The sequence below is a fragment of the Biomphalaria glabrata genome, chromosome 1 (assembly GCF_947242115.1).
Source record: "Biomphalaria glabrata chromosome 1, xgBioGlab47.1, whole genome shotgun sequence".
NCBI lineage: Eukaryota > Metazoa > Mollusca > Gastropoda > Planorbidae > Biomphalaria > Biomphalaria glabrata.
Genome location: NC_074711.1, coordinates 66,428,057 through 66,453,677, shown reverse-complemented (window position 1 = coordinate 66,453,677; position 25,621 = coordinate 66,428,057). Strand labels below are relative to the sequence as shown.

The 25,621-nt window shown below is 37.2% G+C and overlaps 1 protein-coding gene across 1 annotated transcript; it reads right to left on the bottom strand.

The window, feature by feature from the left end:
- Positions 1–1,823: 1,823 nt before the first annotated feature.
- On the bottom strand, positions 1,824–24,777 carry LOC106064254 (protein lin-31-like). Its single transcript, XM_013222750.2, has 2 exons — positions 24,149–24,777; positions 1,824–4,181 (listed from the first exon to the last, which is right to left on the bottom strand). Exon 2 carries the CDS (start codon positions 4,047–4,049, stop codon positions 3,003–3,005), a length of 1,047 nt encoding a protein of 348 aa, XP_013078204.1. The 5' UTR covers positions 4,050–4,181; positions 24,149–24,777; the 3' UTR covers positions 1,824–3,002.
- Between the last annotated feature and the right edge of the window lie 844 nt (positions 24,778–25,621).

Sequence of the window (25,621 nt, the reverse complement as noted above, 5' to 3'; positions counted from 1 at the left end):
GACACATGCAGATTCCTACAATCGCGAAGCGTCTACTGGAATGAGATGAAAGCCATCGGATTATCAGTGTTCCAATCTAAACAATGTCGCCAGCACAGCAGTTCCTCTCTCGCCACGCAGCTGATGTGTCCTCAGGGTTGACTCACTAAGACTTTCCCTTGTTGGGTAGAGTAAAGTCGCAAGGCAGTAGAGGTTTGTCCATCTCCCTTACTGAGTGCAGGTATTACGGACGATTTTATTAAAAACTTGTACAACTAATATACATAATGAGAACATTTAGAGAAACTAAGAAACATGAAAAACATAAAAGTATTTAAAAAACATTAAGTGTGATTGTATCAATTACTTTTAACATGCCGTGTAATTATACAATTCGTAGACCTCGATAAATAAATCTGTGCGATAGAAATATTTTTACCAGTTGTTTTTGTTTGGCTTTCAGCTTTCTCAATGCGATATGATCCTATCACTTGTCTAAGCCAATTGTGAAAGGGGGAGGGAAGAAAGGGGTATCTTGTGAATGTTTACATGATCGTTTTTTAAATGCATAAAAAAAAATGTTCACTTAGGGCTCAAGATTACTCAAGGGGACTAATTCAACTTATACCGCCACATCTGTCAAGTACGATTTCTTTCCCTTATTCTATATACAAAGCAAAATAATTAATTACGAATAGTTAATTAACTGGTTATTTTTTTAAATTGATTTTTGTGTTGTCAGGTTAAAAAAAATAATTGCACAAAATTTCAGCTTAATCCGAGCTTGAGTGTAGAAATAACTTATACAAGCTTTTTACCATACAGACAGGGTGAGTTGATATAAGCTTTGTAATAAACTCAAACTAGAATCATTTCTTGGCGATGTAACTTCTATCAATCCAAACAAGGCAATGTCTTGAATACTCTGTGTTCTCTAGGTCCTTTTCATTAAATTAAAAACATTTTTACTTCAAATCTATTAGATACAAATGTACTTCTCTGTATTGTACCATAAGCCAGGGCCAATTCGACCTTTATTAGGGTTATTAGTGTTACAAAACCAGACACCTCTGCTTGACAAATTTCGCTCAATGTAGACTATACAGTGTTGTCAGTAGACACTTCAAAAATCTCAGAATAAAATCGTAGAGTTTGATCACGATGTTTACAAGCAATTTAGTGTGTGACGTATTCAGTTATAAAAACGTGCGTAAACCAATCATATATTATATTAATGATATATCATGTGTACTTCTCGATCCAGTCATATATTATATTAACTATATATCATGTGTACTTCTCGATCCAATACTCGAAGTATTTGAGGTGAAGGCTGTCATTCAGAAATCGATTTCAGTCAAACAACCTAAAACATCCAGCTAATTACTGTTGAAATAATATTGGACACAACATGTTTCAAATTTAAAAAATGTCTTCTGCTTGATTTCATTTCTATTTTTGAGGTGACGCGGCCAGAGACAAGAATGTGGGGAAATTTGTATGCTCAGCGGCTTAAGGTTAGGCATCACTGATCTAGAAAATCATTAGCCAGTATAGAATTGATGTGGAAATGTAGAGTAAGTTTTAGCGACCCCCTCCGCACCCCTCCAAGCCTTAATCCGAAGGATTATGGAGCATATAGCTCAGTGGCTGATAACGACCCTCGTCCCGTAAGAAAAGCACGCGCAGCCTTCTAGTTGAGTAAGATGGAGAAAATTTTTTCTGTGGATTGTCTCAATTAATGTTTTCAGTAAAAACATAGTTACAAGAAGTTGTACTACTGTTTAATTAAGTACCCAAACCTTCTGTTGGTATAGAAAAATTGTAATACTCTTTTAGTTTTTTATGATATTTTATTGACTATACATTATTTTCTTATTTCAGAATATGACAAGTAAACACGTATCTGACACACAGAAATACTTCTCAAAGTTCTGGTTGTCACATCTCGTGGGACAGTATCTCCTCAATGTTATCACATCTCGTGGGACAGTATTTCCTCAATGTTGCACAGCCCTTCCTTCTTCATACACGTCATAACAAGGACACAGAACACCAAAGAATATAACACGATGTACGCACGCTATTCTAGTCTTGTTCAGCACCAGTCTTGTTCAACACTAGACTTGTTCAGCACTAGTCTTGTTCAGCACTAGACTTGTTCAACACTAGACTTGTTCAACACTAGACTTGTTCTACACTAGACTTGTTCTACACTAGTCTTGTTCAGCACTAGTTGTTCAGCACTAGACTTGTTCAACACTAGACTTGTTCAACACTAGACTTGTTCTACACTAGTCTTGTTCAGCACTAGTCTTGTTCAGCACTAGTCTTGTTCATCCCTCTGTCCGTTGTGATATCTTTGTGCTGATTTTCGTCCCCATTACTCTCTAGACATTCTGTTCACTTATATCGTGTATAATTTTTGATAGTTTCTACAGGACATTGGTTGGAAAAAGTGACCTAACACTGTACTGCATGAAGAGAAGTCCAAAAAAGTCCAACCACTAAGACCCTGTTTGTGACAGTGGGTGTACAGTCTACAATCTGACATCAATAAATGTCTGTTATCACAATGGTAGCCAGTGAATATAAGCCTAGCCTACTTCTCGTCTGTTGCTGATGTCAATCAATACTGGCTTCTTCACTGACATTTTTTTTTGCCTAAATACTATTTTTTAATTGCATTTTTTATGGCATTTGAATTAAAAGTTATTAACTATTAGAACCAAACAACCTTTATGTTTATTTCACACTCAAAATCCTGTCCCTCAGTTTACAACCCTAAGAACAGTTGCCTTATTGCCCAACTTTATTGTGACTGTGTTACACCTGGCACTGTGCTCATCACTTCAACTTCAATTGGCAAATTAAAAACAAAAATCCAAATAAAGTTTTAAACTGGTTTTTTTTCCCTCTCATTGTTGTCCAGTACAAAACTATAATCCTGGAGCACGAGTCGAAACAAAACTTGAAGTTGGCTGTCTATAAGCTTTTGTATCCATTCGGCTGGATGTCAGTGGTCAGCTCTCGACGCTCAGTGGTCGACTTGGGATGGAAGGAGGAGACCTCGAGAATCCGACTGGTAACGGAGGGGGCGGCAGTGCCAGAGTTTTGTCCGTGAAGCTTGGAATAAAGTGACCAGGGAGTCCCGTCACCCTGGAAACGAAGGCGGCATGCTGGGCGGCCGCCTGGCTGAGACACATGGGGTTAATAGGAGAAGGTTTGATGGGTAGGGTGGACAAGGAGCCGGCCTCTTGAGCTGCCGACTTGAGCAGGTCTAGGTTGTTTGAGAACCGCGACATTAAGCTGGAGCTGAAGGGCGTCGAGGACAGGGAGGACAATGAGGAGAATGAGTTGGCTAGGGAGGAGGACAAATCCAAGCTTGCTGCATAGGATGCCACTAAGCTAGGAGGCAGCCCTGCTGTGAACTGAGAAGCAAATGGTGGGAGAGAAGGAGGGAGCAGGGGAGGTGCAGGAATATGAATATTGCTCGGGGATTTATAGTCTGGAGAAATTAAACTCTCAATGGAGAAGGAATGTTTTGTGGGCGGTGCTGGCGTGGGGACATAGGGATGGTACCTCGATGATACAGCCCATGACTGATGCAGTCGTGCCCTCGTCGCAGCCTCGTGGAGGTACGCCGCTGTGTCTAAAGCGTCCTGGGCTTTCATCCCGACGAGCTCGGGTGAAGGGGGCGCGCCCCCTTGCATTTGAATCTGAAGTTGCATCTGCCGAAGTTTGAACCTCTTTCTTCTGCGAAGGAAGCTTCCGTTCTCGAACATGTCTCCGCACATGGGATGCAGCGCCCAGTAGGATCCTTTCCCAGGCCTGTCCGGGCGTCTCGGGATCTTGATGAAGCAGTCATTAAATGACAGGTTGTGCCGCAGCGAGTTCTGCCAGCGCTGAGTGTTCTTCCGGTAGAAAGGGAAATTATCCATGATGAATTTGTAGATGTCGCTCAGAGGCAGCATCTTCTCCCCAGAGCTCTGGATGGCCATGGCGGTCAGAGCGATGTAGGAATACGGCGGTTTCTGCTCATCATACGTATTTCTCCCTGGACGAGGCATTCTCTGAGGATTTCCACAATATTGATTACAAAGATTTCGATGTAGATTCTGATACGTGTGAACCTTCTATTTCGATTTGGAATTATCTGCCTTAGCTCAGCAGAAATATAAGGACATATTTCATTTGAAAATCTGAAAATAAACAAATGGAAACAAATGTAAAGCTACTTAAAGACCTACTTGTAATAACTTTAACTACACAGACATTGGAGTTTTTAATTAAGCAATCTAAGATACAGCTATGCATTGACTGTTCTTTTGATGTGTTTACAACCTCGAGTTAAACCTTTATATAGATTCTAATTCTTTTATGCAATAAAATGTCTTTGTGAATGGTTGTTAGCTCTTTATAAACGCACACACAGAGTGTTATGCACACACACATTGTTGCAACTGTTGACCTGAAACGGGAATTAACAACAGATGAGAGAAAGACGGAGAAATGGAAAACAGAGACATGATAAATAGCTTTACACTGTCTTGGTTAGGCTACTAGTTAGGGTAGTCCCCTGGCAGGGTCTTGGTTAGGCTACTAGTTAGGCTAGTCCCCTGGCAGAGCCGGCCTTAGGCATAGGCAGATTAGCCAGCCGCCTAGGGCCTCGGTTGGCGGGAGCCTCACAAAGGACTACTGGTTAGATTGCCGTTTAGGTTACTGCTTAGGGTGTTAGGCTGCTGGTTAGGCATCTGGTTAGACTACTGGTTAGGCATCTGGTTAGACTACTGGTTAGGCATCTGGTAAGACTACTGGTTAGACTACTGGTTAGGCATCTGGTTAGACTACTGGTTAGACTACTGGTTAGACTACTGGTTAGACTACTGGTTAAGCTATTTAAATAGTATCTTCTAATTTAAAACTTTCAATCAAATCGTGAATTCAGGATGCGTATGAATATAGAACTTCTCAACTCTTGGAATAGAGAATGTTTCTTTGGCACAACTACACCAGCTAAGTCATGACTACAATATTTCTAAGTCTAAATCAGTGAACCTCACTATTGCTACTTTAGTGGTTTGTCTATGATTATACTTGTGACCTTAGCCTTAACTATATCCGAGACCTATTACCATGTTATTGACTTAGACAGTTATGTTTCTCTATTACTATATCATAGACCTGTCTATTAATATGTTATTGACTTAGACAGTTATGTTTCTCTATTACTATATCATAGACCTGTCTATTAATATGTTATTGAGTTAGACAGTTATTATGTCTTTTCTATTACTATATCAGAGACCTGTCTATTGCTATGTTATTGACGTAGACAGTTATTATGTCTTTTGTCTGTTACCATATCAGAGAATTTATCTCTTACTTTATGTGGCACTTTATATCAGTAGTTTTACATTTCCCTATTCCCTATTTGGAGAATAGAAAATGGTAGTGCATTAGACATTGCCAGTAAACTTTTTGTGGGTCTAATTTTGTGTTTCTATCTGTAAATTTTATATGGTTTTAAATGGGCCCGGGGGGGGGGGGGGAGCGGCGGTGGATGAGGAAAAAAATTGATATCTATGCTATTCACACAATTGTTTTGTAGGGGTATGTTTGTGTAAATAAAATGTCAAATCTGTATATGTGCTAGCTCCAAAAAATTAAAATATCTTGGTTTTGGCTGATTAACAAAGCTTAACCGATGGTTTAATTTTAAGACAGATAATTACACCTTTTGTCAATATTGACCTGGCTAAACTTAAAAAAAAAAAAGCCAGCTGATATTAGTTGTGGTGAATCGATTCCATTTTTCTATCACGTTGCCTGGGTATCAGTTTTAGAATCAGTCAATACTGCTCGGCTTGAAATCATTTTTTTTTGGTCCTAACTTGTGTGACAATCCACTGACAGCCAAAATACATCTTATAATGAAGTCCGAAACGAATGCAATGATTGGTTGGTCACATTCTTTCATTTGATCAAATATCATGCACTTTGTCGGGGGGGGGGGGGGGCTCACTAGCAACATGACTCGTAACTTTAACAGTAACACTGACGTTTTTGTTCCATAGGCCCTAGACAGGAAGTTTTTAACAGGATCTTACCCTGCAAGATTCAATAGAAATGTACTCTACAGTCTTAACATTCAAAGGCATGTTATATATGAAAAGAAAAGAAATAAAGAAGTTTATTTGTTAATTTAATCTCATTTTCCTATTTTTTTTCTACAAAGCTTGTATCAACTCACTCTCCCTGTGAACACGTTATTTCTCCCACACCCATTCTCGGATCAAGTTGAAACTTTGCACAATTGTTCATTGGCTTAGGCAATACATTAATCAATAATAAAAAATTCATCATTTAGTCGATTATTTACTGGTAATTAATTATTTTGTTTGATACCAACAAGGGAAATTAATCCTTCAGTATTCACAGATATGGTTAAATATGTCGGGTTTCGTCCTCTAAATATTGTACACCTTAGAACTCGCACAACCTTTCTCGGATCAAGTGGACAACGTTAACAAAATATGAATCAATAGTACAAAAAAATAAAAATAATAATTTTTATGTTTGATATCGTAAAAGGGAAATAGATTTTACATTTTGTGAATGATATAGCTTTAGGCCTAAGTAAGAAGTTTTTCTCCCTAGATAATGTATCGCTTGTTTTAATATACATATTTTATCAAAAGTATCCCTTTTAATGTGGAGGTTCAGTGTGGATACACAGTCTGGTAAATACAGCCCTCTTGCCTCTAACATGTTTATATATCTCTAACTAGACTCTAACATTATATATAAATAAATATTGCAATTCTTCGTTTTACACTTTAACATCAAACTGGTCTGTTATCTAGATCGCCTAAATTACATGCACTAATAATCAATAACAAACATATTTGTTTCATAATTTCCATTATCTTTGTCTTCAGTGTGTTGACCATGTGAAGCAAATAAAATGAGTTGACAATAACCATGCACCACTTTGCATATATGTTAACTGTAGAAAAACGCGTCGACACAGAACAGCATTAAATAGAACAAGGGTCGGCGCATAAGTTACGGATAATGGGGCAAATAATGTCAATTAGATAACACTGCTGTACAGCAGGTTGTCTAGGGTGTTCAAAGACTTGGATGGGTTATTTAATGAGGGTCAGTGCGGGGCTGTTCGTTTTGCAAACATGTTGTTTTATCTTTCACACAGTTTTTTTTTTCTATTTGCATCTGCTTCAACGACATCACTCAACACATTCGCAATACAATTTAATTATAAATTAAACAGTTTCCACATCACGCCGAGTGTTTGACAGATGTTTTCTGTTTGCACAATAATGTGTAATTGATGAGAAAGAGATAATGTTACCAGAGGCGGATTTAAGTAAGTTGGAGGATATGGGCAGGATTTTTGTGGATGTACCTACTCTGTTTTAAAGACTTGAAAGAGAACAAAAATAATGCCAGGTTAAATACACAAAAGAGTACTTACACATTTAATGGACTTTGTTATATTTAATATGCAGATTGATTTAATTTTTTATTTTAAAATATTTTTTGGAGCATCCCTTTGAGACCCTGAGCACTGCCTTAAATCATACCCTGACCTATTACGTTAATTAAATAGAAGCAAGACACGAAAGATTTCACTCCCATCATTTTATTTCCTCTGGCGTGGATTTCTTCAATCGTAAACACGCCATTAAATCTACTGCATTTAAACAAACAACTAAATTTGTTAATATGGTCTATTTTTTTACAAAGTTTCTATCAACTGACTCTGAAAAAAGTTTGAACACCTTATTTCTACCACACCCAAGTTAAAATTTCGCACAATTTTTTTCAATCAAGAAAAAATTTAAAAAAATATAACCAATTAGTTAATAATCTATTGGTAATTAATTATTTTGTTTGGAAAGAAATTGTACTTGACTGAAGTGGTGGCATAGTCCCCTTATAGGTCGTCGTCTGAGACTTAATGAACACAAACATGAAAAAAATAGAAACAATAGATAACTAGACAATCTTCCTTATTCATACGCTCTTCCCTAGCAGAGTGGTTACCGTGTTGGCTTGAGAAGTCTGAGAAGGCTTTAGCCCACGAGTTCGAATTCAGGTCGTTCACTTTAAAAAAAAAAACATTTAAAAAAACGATCACCCAGACAGCCTACCCCCGTTCTTTCTTCCCCCCCCCCCTTTTTCCAACTGGTGTTTTCTACAGAAAACCCTACAAACCCGCGGACTAATACATTATTTCTGCCTTACAGATCACGTGCGTTAAAAGTAATCTTTTAATGTAACCCAGGTAGATCTCTTTTTTTTTTCGCTATTTTTCTATTTTTTACTTGACGGCACGGGCGCTTTACAATTCATCTATTAATAACTCGCCACTTTTGTTGAACTAGTTGGCAGTCCTGAAGAAATGACACCTTATAGAAATGAACTGATGGACCAGCATAACATTATGTCATCAGACTAACAGTTGAAGGTGTAATGTAAGACAGTATTGTTTATAATTATAGAAATCTTAAATAGGTCCTTTATAAATGTATATATCTCTAGCTCGGCCCGAAATAAATAAGTGAATAGGCCTCAATACATCTCAATAACCCGGTTTGTACTAGCATTATTCTCATTGGGTGTGGGAAACAAAAAAGTGTTATACAGCAGTTATAACAAACAATATCATTTAGAGTAGGTTGGGGTAGTTAGGGCGTGCGGGGAGGTAATCATCCGTGTCATTTCTAAAGAGAACGCGCCATTAGACATTGACCAATCAACTAGAGATATAGAGGCTGCTCAAAGACTATCTTTGTTTAAACAGATGTGAGCCTTTATTCTATCCCCGTCTGATTGTATCAACTCACAACACATGTGGTGCGGGCGGCTTATGCAGCTCGAGCGTGACCAGCTCCCTCATCCCTCGATCCTGCAAAGCCATGCATTACTTGGTGAGCGAACATCATACAAAACGTGAACATCATAGAAAATAATATAACTTTTTTTTATGCGTGTTCTTTTATGATCAAACAGCCGCTCTTCCTTTTTACACATAATGCCTAATCATCGTGTGTTTGCAGTTATATCTTGGTTATATTCTTTGCCTATTTACAGCCCCACAAACAATCTCTCTCTCTCTCTCTCTCTCTCTCTCATCTCGCTCTCTCATCTATCTATCTATCTATCTATCTATCTATCTATCTATCTATCTATCTATCTATCTATCTATCTATCTATCTATCTATCTATCTATCTGTCTATCTGTCTGTCTGTCTGTCTATCTATCTATCTATCTATCTATCTATCTATCTATCTATCTATCTATCTATCTATATCTATATCTATATCTATACCTATATCGTCTATATCTATATCTATACATATATACATCTATATACTCTTGCTACGAGTACAATCCTAATTTGTTTTACCTTAATACTTTATTACATGATTTTTGAAATTATTTGATTGTACTAAAAAAAAGAAAAGTATAGCACTTGAAAAGAGAGCTTTTAAAGAGAGAAATGTCTAGCACGTGAAAAGAGAGCTTATAAGAAAAGTCTAGCACTTGAAAAGAGAGCTTATAAAAAAGAAAAGTATAGCACTTGAAACGAAAGATTACTTAACGTAAAGAAATTTTTTTAGCATACATCAACATAAAAAAGTTACTTCGTCGCCAAACTACTCTCTGGCATGTAGTGTATGACTGTGTCCTAATTGATGACTAATAGAATACGAGTGTTGGCTATTACAGATATATGGAAAATGTATTAGGCTAGTATTGTACTGTAAAGTCTGGGACAATCACGCTCGTTAGTACCTTTTATAATAGACTCGTTTAACATCTTACTGGCTATACTATTACACTTTGGTCATGGTCACATTCTGATATGCTTGCGAATGTTGAATGATAACTGCTGAACGAGAGAGCAGAATCCTAGCAATGGAATAGAGAGGCTATAGAAGGATCCTAGGTATCACTTACAAAAACCGCACCACAAATAAAGAGATTTAAAACTGGATCAAAATGGCTATTGGGCATATCACAAAGTCCCCAAGGCTCGCAAGACCTTCCTTCATGGAACAGTACCAGAATAAAACAAGGTAACAAAGTTTATGTGGAAACACAAACTCAAAATCGGCCCCCGAAGTGGTCCACCCAGGCAGGCTTCAATATTTTCAGAAAGAACATCCGAATGAAATTATATCAAAGACAAATGACAGATAAGAATGGAAAAAGAAGGTTGACAGATCTTGTGAAGTGCCCCAACGGTCCAGCAGATCAAAGGATAGGTGAAAGTGAATGTAAAGTTAGATGTGAACCTGGCCTAACTAGTGCCCCTTTCAGACCTTGTGGTCTATAGGCCAGATGATGTAAAGTTCATCTGTTTTTGTGACTTACGGTTAAAGAGGGTATCATGTAGCCAGCACAACGACCAACCGCCTTTACTTTTCCCCAACTAATGTCAGGTACCCATTAGAGCTGGGTGGGCGCCCAAAGATTCCGAGGTTGAAAATCCCAGTCTTCATCAGACTCTTTACCGCTCAGTCACCGCGCCTTCCTGATGTCTCATAATTGATCTAATTGATTTGAAAAGGCTCTATCTCTTATTGGAATCCTCAAGAAAAAAAAGTATACATTTGTTTGTGTGTAAATATAGTACTTAGTATAACAAAACTTACATAACTTAACAATACAAATATAAAAACAAACATTTTTGAATAAAAATCTACAACTGTTTGCATAAATGTATTTAAAAATATGAAAAAAAAATGTCCCCTAATAAAGAGCCTCAAGTGTTGGAGTGTTTAATAGTTAATAGTTGTAAAAGTGGTGTATTTTTATGAAAAACTGCTTGCATAAGTGATTTTAAAAAACAGATTTTTCGCTTTCAGAAAAAAAAAAAGTAGCCGTTGCATCAGAACTTTGAATGGTCTAAAATATTGTGATGTCGGATTTTCACTATCTTTTCTAGTTGACGAGATCTAAATGGGACGGACGGACAGACGGACAGACATTTCACACAAAACTAATAGCGTCTTATCCCCTTTCGGAGGCTGCTAAAAAGAAGTAGACAGAGAAAGCGATAAGAAGACAACATAAAAGAATGGACGGGCTTGTCATTGAAAGAGATTCTATATAAGGCAAAAGACAGAGAGGAATGGATAAAGACGTTCGACAGATCATGTGTGGTGCCCCAATGGATCATCATATGAAAGGATTGGTGAAGGTGACCTATCATTCAAGGTGACCCATTTGGCAGCTGTCGGTTTGCTAGAATGCCCGCATGGTCATTGCGCCCCTGCACATTCTGACACAAACTATGGTGAATTTTCTCCTTGACACACAAAACAACAAAACAAAAACCCAGCGAGTTTCATTTCTCTTCTTTGCATTAACCAAGGTCAAACTTTTTTTTTTTTTACATTAAAACCTACCAATGTCTACCTTCTTTACGTTAAACCCAATATGGGTCAACTTTCTTTATATTCAAATTAACAACGGCCAACCTTCTTTATATTTAAATTAACAACGGCCAACCTTCTTTATATTCAAATTAACAACGGCCAACCTTCTTTATATTTAAATTAACAACGGCCAACCTTCTTTATATTTAAATTAACAACGGCCAACCTTCTTTATATTCAAATTAACAACGGCCAACCTTCTTTATATTCAAATTAACAACGGCCAACCTTCTTTATATTTAAATTAACAACGGCCAACCTTCTTTATATTAAAACCAATCTACCATATCTACTAACTTAAATCTCAATATTAAAATTATTCAAGATTGCCTAAAACTCTAACTACCTAAAACGAGATAACTGACCAAAACAACATTCACAATGAGTTGTTAATTGGAAAACATGAAAGAAAAGAAAAAAATGCAGAATGACGATGTACTAATTGATTGCTTCCATATTGTCACAAAGAAGATAGGACAGACAATTCCTCCTTCTAACTTTGTGTTGCCATTTTAAAACTCTAGATGTATTTTTGTGTTGTTGATGTTCGCAACAGAGTAGACGTTTATGGTGAGGGGGGGGGGGGGAGGAACTTCTTCCATAAATAAATTCAATCAGCTACCGAGGAGTTTGGCGCGCACACACACACGCACGCACACACACACACACTCTGCAATGATTGAATGATTGGGAAGAACAGAGACAAGTTATTGACACGATTTGAAACTTTCAACCAGAACTTCGCGTTTCTTCAGAGAAACCGGCTTCTAAAAACAAATGGATCTAACATGTGTTGTCACGAATAAATATTTGGAATGAAATATTTGTAGGATTGTAATTTATCTTTGATTGTCATATTGTGTAACTGTATATTTGCAATGAAATATTTGATTGTAATTTTTTAAGATTGTATTATTTGTATGATTGTATTATTTGTATGATTATATTATTTGTATGATTTTTTTTTTTTGAGTTTCGTTAATAATTAAATTTCAATGCTGATTTCTTAAAGAAGATTAGGATATTCTTACATAGATATGCTTACCATGGTGCAGTTGAGGTTTTAAAGAATCATGTAGTACATACTTGTCTTCAGATATTTTCCAATTTTATAAGCAAGTGTGCTTTTAGACATGATAATCGTTTTAAAACGAATCAGCTTTTTTTTAATGAAATGACAATAGTCAGCATGAATATTACTATTTAGTGTACTAAATATACTCACAAGCAACACTTTTTATTGTTAAAAAAGCACATTAAATCTCAAATAGCATTTACAAAAAAAAAAAAAACATTCTTTAAACTTTAAACTGAATAAAAAATGAGCAGATATTCTGACAATACAACATGTATCTAGTCCTTGCATGTTTCATTGTGGTGTCTAGTAGGACAAAGGTCTTACGTTAGTTCTTCTTAAAGAGTGTAATTTTAGCAAAATACATTTATAATCATTCCAATGGCCCCTCAATTTATGTGTAATGAGATGCCGAAGACGTCTTTTGAGGTGTGCGGGCCGCAGGGGATGGGGCACCGATTCTATTGACGCCACTGACCTAATCCAAGAACGCAGTTTGTCAAAGCGTGACGAAATGTATGTTACTAAGAGTTAAACAAATGTATTTAATGCAGAGAAACAGAGGAGGTCTACTTAGACACTCAGTCTTCCGACTTCAATACACGCATAACTCAAATATTTATATCTCGTATTTACGAAGTCTCACATTTCAATATATAGAACAGAGCCAAATATATGTATAGTAGTAGTTCTATCGGATAGAACGCGAAATTTGTGAATTGATAGTGAATCTCGGTTAGCGAAAGTCTTTTTATCAAATTCACGAGACAAGCACATCAAAAAAGGACATTCTATATAAAATAACTTTTAGAAGTTCCACTTGTTTTGTGCTTATATCATTAGAACTGCGTACGAAGCCAGTCGATGTGATAAGGAAAATGTTTTGGTTGGGCGTGTAAAGCGTTGTCCTCTTCAAGTTAGCTCGGATCTAAAACTGTTTACAAGATTTGCTGGCCTGGTTTCAGGGTTAAATGCAAATTAATCTTCTGGTGAACAGATACGGAATTATGGAAATGTTTTGAAAAATCAATGAAGGCAAAGAACAACTGAAACACTGAGTTGGTAGGATGCAGAAATTCTGGGTGTGTTTTTACTGCGACATCACTGTTGAAAGAAGGTTGAAAGAAGAAACATGTCAGTGTCTCGTAGGCTGAAAGAAGAAACATGTCATTGTCTCGTAGGTTGAAAGAAACATGTCATTGTCTCGTAGGTTGAAAGAAACATGTCAGTGTCTCGTAGGTTGAAAGAAACATGTCATTGTCTCGTAGGCTGAAAGAAGAAACATGTCATTGTCTCGTAGGTTGAAAGAAACATGTCATTGTCTCGTAGGTTGAAAGAAACATGTCATTGTCTCGTAGGTTGAAAGAAACATGTCATTGCCTAGTAGGTTAAAAGAAACATGTCATTGCCTCGTAGGTTGAAAGAAACATGTCATTGCCTCGTAGGTTAAAAGAAACATGTCATTGTCTCGTAGGTTGAAAGAAACATGTCATTGTCTCGTAGGTTGAAAGAAACATGTCATTGTCTCGTAGGCTGAAAGAAACATGTCATTGTCTTGTAGGCTGAAAGAAACATGTCATTGTCTCGTAGGTTGAAAGAAACATATCATTGTCTCGTAGGTTGAAAGAAACATGTCATTGTCTTGTAGGCTGAAAGAAGAAGCATCATGTCATTGCCTCGTAGGTTGAAAGAAACATGTCATTGTCTTGTAGGTTGAAAGAAACATGTCATTGCCTCGTAGGTTGAAAGAAACATGTCATTGTCTTGTAGGCTGAAAGAAACATGTCATTGTCTTGTAGGTTGAAAGAAACATGTCATTGTCTCGTAGGTTGAAAGAAACATGTCATTGTCTTGTAGGCTGAAAGAAGAAGCATCATGTCATTGCCTCGTAGGTTGAAAGAAACATGTCATTGCCTAGTAGGTTAAAAGAAACATGTCATTGCCTCGTAGGTTGAAAGAAACATGTCAGTGTCTCGTAGGTTGAAAGAAACATGTCATTGTCTCGTAGGTTGAAAGAAACATGTCATTGCCTAGTAGGTTAAAAGAAACATGTCATTGCCTCGTAGGTTAAAAGAAACATGTCATTGTCTCGTAGGTTGAAAGAAACATGTCATTGCCTCGTAGGTTAAAAGAAACATGTCATTGCCTCGTAGGTTAAAAGAAACATGTCATTGTCTCGTAGGTTGAAAGAAACATGTCATTGCCTCGTAGGTTAAAAGAAACATGTCATTGTCTCGTAGGTTGAAAGAAACATGTCATTGTCTTGTAGGCTTAAAGAAGAAGCATCATGTCATTGCCTCGTAGGTTGAAAGAAACATGTCATTGCCTAGTAGGTTAAAAGAAACATGTCATTGCCTCGTAGGTTGAAAGAAACATGTCATTGCCTCGTAGGTTAAAAGAAACATGTCATTGTCTTGTAGGTTGAAAGAAACATGTCATTGTCTCGTAGGCTGAAAAAAGAAACATCATGTCATTGTCTCGTAGGCTGAAAGAAGAAACATCATGTCATTGCCTCGTAGGCTGAAAGAAGAAACATCATGTCATTGTCTCGTAGGCTAAAAGAAGAAACATCATGTCATTGCCTCGTAGGTTGAAAGAAACATGTCATTGTCTCGTAGGTTGAAAGAAACGTGTCATTGTCTCGTAGGCTGAAAGAAGAAACATCATGTCATTGCCTCGTAGGTTGAAAGAAACATGTCATTGTCTCGTAGGTTGAAAGAAACATGTCATTGTCTCGTAGGTTGAAAGAAGAAACATCATGTCATTGTCTCGTAGGTTGAAAGAAGAAACATCATGTCATTGTCTCGTAGGCTAAAAGAAGAAACATCATGTCATTGTCTCGTAGGTTGAAAGAAACATATCATTGTCTCGTAGGTTGAAAGAAGAAAAATCATGTCATTGTCTCGTAGGTTGAAAGAAGAAACATCATGTCATTGCCTCGTAGGTTGAAAGAAGAAACATCATGTCATTGCCTCGTAGGTTGAAAGAAACATGTCATTGTCTCGTAGGTTGAAAGAAACATGTCATTGCCTCGTAGGTTGAAAGAAACATGTCATTGTCTCGTAGTTTGAAAGAAACATGTCATTGTCTCGTAGGCTGAAAGAAGAAACATCATGTCATTGCCTCGTAGGTTGAAAGAAACATGTCATTGTCTCGTAGGTTGAAAGAAGAAGCATCATGTCATTGCCTGGTAGGTGGAAAGAAACATGTCATTGTCTCGTAGGTTGAAAGAAACATATCATTGTCTCGTAGGTTGAAAGAAGAAACATCATGTCATTGTCTCGTAGGTTGAAAGAAGAAACATCATGTCATTGCCTCGTAGGTTGAAAGAAGAAACATCATGTCATTGCCTCGTAGGTTGAAAGAAACATGTCATTGTCTCGTAGGTTGAAAGAAACATGTCATTGTCTCGTAGGTTGAAAGAAACATGTCATTGCCTCGTAGGTTGAAAGAAACATGTCATTGTCTCGTAGGTTGAAAGAAACATGTCATTGCCTCGTAGGTTGAAAGAAACATGTCATTGTCTCGTAGGTTGAAAGTAACATGTCATTGTCTCTTAGGTTGAAAGAAACATGTCATTGTCTCGTAGGTTGAAAGAAACATGTCATTGCCTCGTAGGTTGAAAGAAACATGTCACTGCCTCGTAGGTTGAAAGAAACATGTCATTGTCTCGTAGGTTGAAAGAAACATGTCATTGCCTCGTAGGTTAAAAGAAACATGTCATTGTCTCGTAGGTTGAAAGAAGAAACATCATGTCATTGTCTCGTAGGTTGAAAAAAGAAACATCATGTCATTGTCTCGTAGGCTGAAAGAAGAAACATCATGTCATTGTCTCGTAGGCTAAAAGAAGAAACATCATGTCATTGCCTCGTAGGTTGAAAGAAACATGTCATTGTCTCGTAGGTTGAAAGAAACATGTCATTGTCTCGTAGGCTGAAAGAAGAAACATCATGTCATTGCCTCGTAGGTTGAAAGAAACATGTCATTGTCTCGTAGGTTGAAAGAAACATATCATTGTCTCGTAGGTTGAAAGAAGAAACATCATGTCATTGTCTCGTAGGTTGAAAGAAGAAACATCATGTCATTGTCTCGTAGGTTGAAAGAAGAAACATCATGTCATTGCCTCGTAGGTTGAAAGAAGAAACATCATGTCATTGTCTCGTAGGTTGAAAGAAACATGTCATTGTCTCGTAGGTTGAAAGAAACATGTCATTGCCTCGTAGGTTGAAAGAAACATGTCATTGCCTCGTAGGTTGAAAGAAACATGTCATTGTGTCGTAGGTTGAAAGAAACATGTCATTGTCTCGTAGGTTGAAAGAAACGTGTCATTGCCTCGTAAATTGAAAGAAACATGTCATTGCCTCGTAGGTTGAAAGAAACATGTCATTGTCTCGTAGGTTGATAAAAACATGTCATTGCCTCGTAGGTTGAAAGAAGAAACATCATGTCATTGCCTCGTAGGTTGAAAGAAACATGTCATTGTCTCGTAGGTTGAAAGAAACATGTCATTGTCTCGTAGGTTGAAAGAAACATGTCATTGTCTCGTAGGTTGAAAGAAACATGTCATTGCCTCGTAAATTGAAAGAAACATGTCATTGCCTCGTAGGTTGAAAGAAACATGTCATTGTCTCGTAGGTTGAAAGAAACATGTCATTGCCTCGTAGGTTGAAAGAAACATGTCACTGCCTCGTAGGTTGAAAGAAACATGTCATTGCCTCGTAAATTGAAAGAAACATGTCATTGTCTCGTAGGTTGAAAGAAACATGTCATTGCCTCGTAAATTGAAAGAAACGTGTCATTGCCTCGTAAATTGAAAGAAACATGTCATTGCCTCGTAGGTTGAAAGAAACATGTCATTGCCTCGTAAATTGAAAGAAACATGTCATTGCCTCGTAAATTGAAAGAAACATGTCATTGTCTCGTAGGTTGAAAGAAGAAACATCATGTCATTGCCTCGTAGGTTGAAAGAAACATGTCATTGTCTCGTAGGTTGAAAGAAACATGTCATTGCCTAGTAGGTTAAAAGAAACATGTCATTGTCTCGTAGGTTGAAAGAAACATGTCATTGCCTCGTAGGTTGAAAGAAACATGTCATTACCTCGTAGGTTGAAAGAAACATGTCATTGCCTCGTAGGTTGAAAGAAGAAACATCATGTCATTGCCTCGTAGGTTGAAAGAAACATGTCATTGCCTCCTAGGTTGAAAGAAACATGTCACTGCCTCGTAGGTTGAAAGAAACATGTCATTGTCTCGTAGGTTGAAAGAAACATGTCATTGCCTCGTAGATTGAAGGTTGAAAGACATACGTAGGACTTCTAGGACTTTTAGGAGTTGTTTGGTGGACAGGTCTCTGAGACGGTAGGACACACAATGTGTGGTCAGGTCTCTGAGAGAGAGTGCAGTGTCAAAACAATATTTGTAAAGTTGTATATTGTAAAAAAAAACAACAACAACAACAAAAGATGCTCTCAGAGTAATTCTCAAAGCTAAATAGTCAAAAAAAAAATGAAACAAGTTATACCACTTTGCACGAGCTTTCGTATTGTAACTATCTTTTCAATTATCCACACAATTAGAACTGACATTAGAAAAACTACTTTTAAAGAATCATTGTCTACTTTTCCGAGACCAGCAAGTTCAATTTTTTATCTGTTTCATCTTCATCACTTTGCGAATATTGTAATTTCGACTAAAATAGTAATATTATTTCTCCCCAACCATATTCTATGTAGAACAGGGGCGGACTGGTGTCAAAATAGGCCCGGACATTCCTATACCATCCGGCCCATAAATTGTATATTTTATACGATTGACATCCAATTCTAGGTCTACCTGTCCTCAAAGTCATTATGTTAAGTTTGATAGTGTATCGATAACTATACATATGCATACAGTGAACACTATGTATATCCTTATAAGCAATGTATGCCTCATGTTGCTTTTTTAATCGCAAAGTGTGTAGGTCCTAAAAGATAGTAATAGTACTGTCTACGGATGTGGGCTATTACATTAATTCTGAAAATGTGTTAGATTAAATTAGTAGGGCCTAGTAGAGTCTGTAAAAGTTGTTTTTTTAATACGTCGTTCAGAGGGCCGCTCTTATAAGAGAATACTATAAAACCTTAAACAATTTAATAGGAGCCATCTTGGCATACGTGCGGCCCTTATCGTATAAATACAGACGTGATATCAAAAAAAGAAGTTGATTTCTGTGGTCCTACCGGCCCATTTTGAATACCTACCAACCGGGTTTTTGTCCGAATGCCCATATAGCCAATCCACCCCTGATGGAGAACCGAGACGCCTGGAGGAAGATGGTTGGTGGCCTATGCCTCAGACGGAACCACAGGCAGAGATGAAATGAACAATATTCAAAGACTTTATATTTCTTCTCCACACAGATTCTTGCGACAAGATATGAAAGTGGACTAATTTAAAGCTAAACATAGAAACCTTTCTGAATTGAATCTTAAGACCAACAACGGATAACGTAAAAACATGAGAACTGATAGACGGCACTATAAAAACGAAAACTAAACATTTACTTTGATTGTCTAGATAGAAAAACTTAGTGGAGTGTGCTATAAGTGGACATCCCTTTTATTAATGGTTCCAAGACTCAACTAGCCTGTGCATTTGGAGTCATTCCTTAGAACTTCGTGAACGAAAGATACATATCAAGTAAAACAACAAAATGTTTAAATTAAAAAAAAAAAAAAGTAACGTTCCCGTATCAGACCTTGTGATCTATAGAGCAGATGATGTAAAGGCCATCTGTTTCTGTTTAAGTACAGAATAAAATCATAGTTGTGTGGGGCTGATAAGTCAGGTGCCGACAGGGTGTCAAGATCGGCCCGGCGCGGGCACGTTGCCCTGCCTCATCGTGGCGCCCGCGTGGAAACGGCCATAAGAGGAAGTGGCTAGGCGAAATGGGTAGCAAAACATGACTCCCGTGGGGATGCCCACGGGTAGACGAGAGTCAACCCATAGCACGGGCGGGGTTGTAAAAAAGTCCCCACGAACACGTCCCACATCCATGCGCTGTTCCTCAAAGGGACCGTTACATCAATGGCGGTTCCCACACAGTTAGCTTGGTACAACGAAGGAAAATGACGGTGGCTCCCGGTGCCCTCGGCCTTCGGCCATGTGCAGCCAAGCATGCGTCGGGGCCAAAGGCATTGGAAACAGCAATGTTTTACATAGGCATTGACTCGGGTCCCTCTCAAACAGAACTGTGTTCCCACAGGTTTGTTTTTTTTTACTGTTCGGCTGGACGACCAAACAGGTTTTTTTTCAAACTTAGAGCTCGAAGAGCCTTCGGCTCAGCTCTTAGACATCAACAAGATCGGCCCGGGCATTTCTATACAATCTGGACCATAAATCGAATCTCATTTAAGTTATAAGCCTACCTTTCCAAGAAATTATTATATCAAGTTTGATCATATATTGATAATTGAAAGCATGCATACAGTGAACTCTATATCCTTATGAGAAATGTAGGCCTAATTTTGCTTTTTAATCGCTAAGTGTGTAGGCCGTAAAAGGATGAAGCCTACTAGTAGCCCAGTCTACGGATGTAGGCTATTACATCATTTTGAAAGTGTGTTAGATTAAAGTAGTATTGCACTCTATAGAGTCTGTACAAGATCAAAGTAGTATTGCATTCTAGAGTCTGTACAAGATTAAAGTAGTATTGCATTCTAGAGTCTGTACAAGATTAAAGTAGTATTGCACTCTATAGAGTCTGTACAAGATCAAAGTAGTATTGCATTCTAGAGTCTGTACAAGATTAAAGTAGTATTGCACTACAGAGTCTGTACAAGATTAAAGTAGTATTGCACTATAGAGTCTGTACAAGATTAAAGTAGTATTGCACTACAGAGTCTGTACATGATTAAAGTAGTATTGCACTATAGAGTCTGTACAAGATTAAAGTAGTATTGCACTATAGAGTCTGTACAAGATTAAAATAGTATTGCACTATAGAGTCTGTACAAGATTAAAGTAGTATTGCACTACAGAGTCTGTACAAGATTAAAATAGTATTGCACTACAGAGTCTGTACAAGATTAAAGTAGTATTGCACTACAGAGTCTGTACAAGATTAAAGTAGTATTGCACTCTATAGAGTCTGTACAAGATTAAAGTAGTATTGCACTATAGAGTCTGTACAAGATTAAAATAGTATTGCACTATAGAGTCTGTACAAGATTAAAGTAGTATTGCACTACAGAGTCTGTACAAGATTAAAGTAGTATTGCACTACAGAGTCTGTACAAGATTAAAATAGTATTGCACTACAGAGTCTGTACAAGATTAAAGTAGTATTGCACTATAGAGTCTGTACAAGATTAAAATAGTATTGCACTACAGAGTCTGTACAAGATTAAAATAGTATTGCACTATAGAGTCTGTACAAGATTAAAGTAGTATTGCACTACAGAGTCTGTACAAGATTAAAGTAGTATTGCACTATAGAGTCTGTACAAGATTAAAGTAGTATTGCACTATAGAGTCTGTACAAGATTAAAGTAGTATTGCACTATAGAGTCTGTACAAGATTAAAGTAGTATTGCACTATAGAGTCTGTACAAGATTAAAGTAGTATTGCACTATAGAGTCTGTACAAGATTAAAATAGTATTGCACTATATTGCACTGTACAAGATTTTTTTTCAACACTTTTATAAGAGGATATTATCAAACATTGAACATTTTAATAGGTGTCATAGTGGCAATCATGCGTCCCTCTAATGGACCATTTGGGTACCGGCCCACCGGGCATTTGCCCGAACGCCCATATAGCCAGTCCGCCCCTGCTGATAAGCCAAGTCCTTAGTTTATTTCAGAATGAAAGAAGAAAGAAAAATCACAAATCATTTGAAGTCATCAAAGTTAAATAGTAATCGCACAAAATTTCAATAAACCGAATAAGCTTTCGTGAGTATATTTTACCCATGTCACATGGACAACTAACTGCCTGATATTCGTCTCAATAAATGTCTGGTTACTTATGTATTAACAAATTTTACATGTCATAGGCTTCAATAAAACAACAAGCTCACTGAATCATTTGTTTTAAGCTTAATTTAACCTACAAGTATATCTCCAACAATCAATGCTTACCTCAAACAATATTTAACACTCTGGAGAAATAAACAAGGAAATAACTGGAGACCAGGGAACTATTCATTTTCTGTCTAAGGAAAACAAATTCTTTCTTCATTTTCTTTCTACTTTCACATTGAAGTTTTGCTATTTCTCTCCGTTGTAATGCCCTGTTTATCCTTATAACATAAACTGCGTTTCGGTACAACTCAAGGATAGCAGTATCTTACTTTTTATCTTATACCTGGAGGCAATCATCTGTTCACGTGATCAACAAGTGAAACTTTTCCAGATGACAATAATCTACCATTCAGTGATGACGTTTTTTTAAATAAATTAGTTCTCTTTACAGTTTAATAATAGCACAGACAGTGTAATAATTGAAAGGTGAATTAGCGGCTAGTGGACTAATTAGAGAAATGGATGAAACATTTAGTCCTTCCTTGTCTGATTGTGTGGATAACTTATTACATATTGTCAAGTGGGTGATTCACGTCTCTAACTCATGTAAGACCTAATATTGTTGTTCTTTAGATTCACTAATACTGTAGGCACCTTCCCCAGTTTCCATGAACATCACACAGAAATAAAATGTAAATAAAAGGTATTCAATACTAGTATACAAATAACATTAGAATGTCTAACTTCACAGAAATATCTACACACGTATCTCAATTCTACGTGCTAAGAAGAACTCGGAAACTCTGCGATGTTCTGACATTTTTAAATCGATTTTTTTCAAATTCAATCATGACTCGGTAGTAAAAATGTATTGCAACTAAATATGAACCTGCACAAAGTCTAAGACAAAATATTCCTCAACATGGATGTAAAATGAACTTTTTTGCGCCCCACTGCGTGAGGCGCCCCCCCCCCACCTGACGGTGCTCCCCGGGGTTCGTGCCCTCCAAGCCTCCTAACTACGCCTCTGACTGTAATGCTTTAGAGTCAGGCTTATTATTGTTAGGTTTAGAGTCAGGCTTATTATTGTTAGGTTTAGAGTCAGGCTTATTATTGTTAGGTTTAGAGTCAGGCTTATTATTGTTAGGTTTAGAGTCAGGCTTATTATTGTTAGGTTTAGAGTCAGGCTTATTATTGTTAGGTTTAGAGTCAGGCTTATTATTGTTAGGTTTAGAGTCAGGCTTATTATTGGTAGGTTTAGAGTCAGGCTTATTATTGTTAGGTTTAGAGTCAGGCTTATTATTGTTAGGTTTAGAGTCAGGCTTATTATTGTTAGGTTTATTGGTAGGGCTATTATTAGTAGGCTCTAATGTCTGGCATTACTTAGTCAATTTAGAGTAGCAAGAATCTGCTGATATGATTTGTGGGCCCTGGCCTCTTTATGGGCCCCTGCATTTTGACATTCGACATCTATATCCTGATATAATGTACTTAATAAATATATAAGTCTAATGTGTGCAATGCATGCAACATGATCACTTAGTTACATAACTACATGAATAGCAAGATAACATGGCAGGCATTGGCTTAATATTAAATGTAAAAAAAAATGTGGACTCTCATGTGGGGGCCCGAGTGGGATTTTCAACTTTTGGACCTCCTCCCCCACCTTAGCTACGCTACTGTTAACAATGTTTATAAAATTTTCGTCTAACTGACCAGACAAATAGTGTCTATGACAATCATTTGATCTATCTACACATCTGTTCACTGTTGACATAGATTGTACATTATGTACATAGATCTACAAGTTGGGCGAATTCCAATTGGCTAGATCTAGAAACAAGATTGAATGGGACTTGTCCACACGAGCATTAGCCAGTAAATTATTGACATTAGCCAAGACTCGGTAGAATCATATGACTGTGAACTTATGGAAACTAACTAGGTTTAGAGACAATATTAAAAGTCATAATTTAACCATTAAACCAACTAATCATTTAAACCAACTACTTTGCAAGGTCTAAAGTTAACCAGTTAAACTAACCAACTAGCGAGTTTGATAGCTAAAAAATGGATGAACGAGCCCATAACTCCGATAGACGTTCGGACACAAACAGAAAAAGAAAATATTCGAAAGTTTTTAGCATAATTAAAAAAAAATTGACGAAGATCTAGACATTAGCCTTTAGAGCTACACTTTCACTAAATGCTTATATATATATATATATATATATATATATATATATATATATATATATATATATATATATATATATATATATATATATATATTTATATATATATATATATATTCCATTTGTTGAATTCCCCGTATAGGCTACTACATGTCTTCACATTTTATTAAGATTTCTAAAAATTCCCGTGTGTAAATTATGTACTGTTACCCAAGGGAATGGGAAGACCAATTTAAAAAAAAAGAGTTATAAAAACTTAAGCTTTTTTGTGTTAGCGTCTGATTGCGATCATAAGAAACGATTATATACGATTTTCTTCTTCTACTAACTTCTATTGTTAGTATCCTTTTAATGGATTATAGAACTAAACTGAAGCTAACATTTGTAACAATTCAACCAACAAAATTACTCACATTCACATGGTTGAGATAGATTTCCAGATAAAACGAATAAATAAAATGTATTGTAAGCATCTCGCTTGATTCAGTTTTCATTGCTCTTTGAATGACACTAAGAGAAAACTAACACTGTCAGTGACCGAAGCTAGCTTGAGAATCATCCATTGGCAATATTGATGTCAAGAATCGCTACAAATAGTTGAGGCAATTAGCACAGAACACAAAAAAAAATCTTTAGATTTATATGTATGCTAAGGCTATATCTTGCTCCTATAGTTCACTTTGCGATGTATTTAGACGCATACTTTTGAGTGGACCTGATCGAACTGTGTAATGCTCCTCAACACACCGACAGCTCATCGTTGAGAAGTCGACAAATTGAACATGCTCACGAATTCGAGTGCTGATGAAGATGAAATGAAATACCAATAGGAAGATGTAAGAAAAGGAGATGGTTAGCGATGGAAGTCCTGTTCTAGACCTCCGTTATGTTCACACTGTGGCACTGATCCCCCGACAGCGGCACGGCTATTTATCAACTCCGTCATGTATACGACTGTATCCCCACACTACCCCTGTATTATTAACACCTTCACAACTGGCCTGTACTGCGGGGGGAGAAAATGAGATAAAGATTGGCGTGGAAACATAACATTGATACAAGCTCCCCCACTGCCCCCCCCACTCCCCTCTCTGGTTATGTTGACGTTGTCGTCACATACAAGTAGCACACACAATGACATGGGTCCACGCCCCCTTTTTCTCGTCTGTCCAAGTCGCTGTCTTGTACTGCCCCCATCCCAACCTGTCAATCTTGTTGGGGAGGCGCCCAGCCAGATCATTTGTGCTCAAATATTGGCAGAGATCGCCCACGGGATGCAAAACTGCCTTTACAATGGACGATCGATTCACAAACAAGACCGCCCTCTGCAATTTGAAAAGAAGTGGGAAAATGGGTAAAAAGGCGAAAGCAGGAGACTAGCAAGGGAAAGAACTACTAACTGGCCAGGTAAAGAAGTTTTTGTGATAAATCAAAGACTATCTTAGGGTGCGAATACAATTATTTTACACTCGAAGGCAAAAAAAGAAGGCAAGAAAAGAAGAAAGGGGTCTCATAAGTACAAAAAACATCCAAATTAAATCTTTCGTCTCACAATTCACAGAGATGTAATCATACAGGCTTACGTAAAAAAATATATACTTCCTAACAATAGCATGGACAGACAAGAAGAGAGAGGACACTGAGAGATAAATATGCTTCTTGTAGTTAACCAAACTCAAAGACTCACTTTCAGAACGAGGCTATGCCTTCTTTTTTTGTTAGATAACAATGGCGTCTGACCCAACTCGGTAAAAAATGGCATCATCAGCAAGGCAAATGATGGACGACTTAACGAGCGAAAATAGAGATAAAATAAGGAAATAATACAAGTTTGATCAAAGACTTTTTGTCGACACTTGGACTTAGGAAGCATTTTGTAACTGCAC

Excerpts from the sequence above, each read along its gene's own strand:
- LOC106064254 (XM_013222750.2), bottom strand. The coding sequence starts at position 4,049 with ATGCCTCGTCCAGGGAGAAATACGTATGATGAGCAGAAACCGCCGTAT.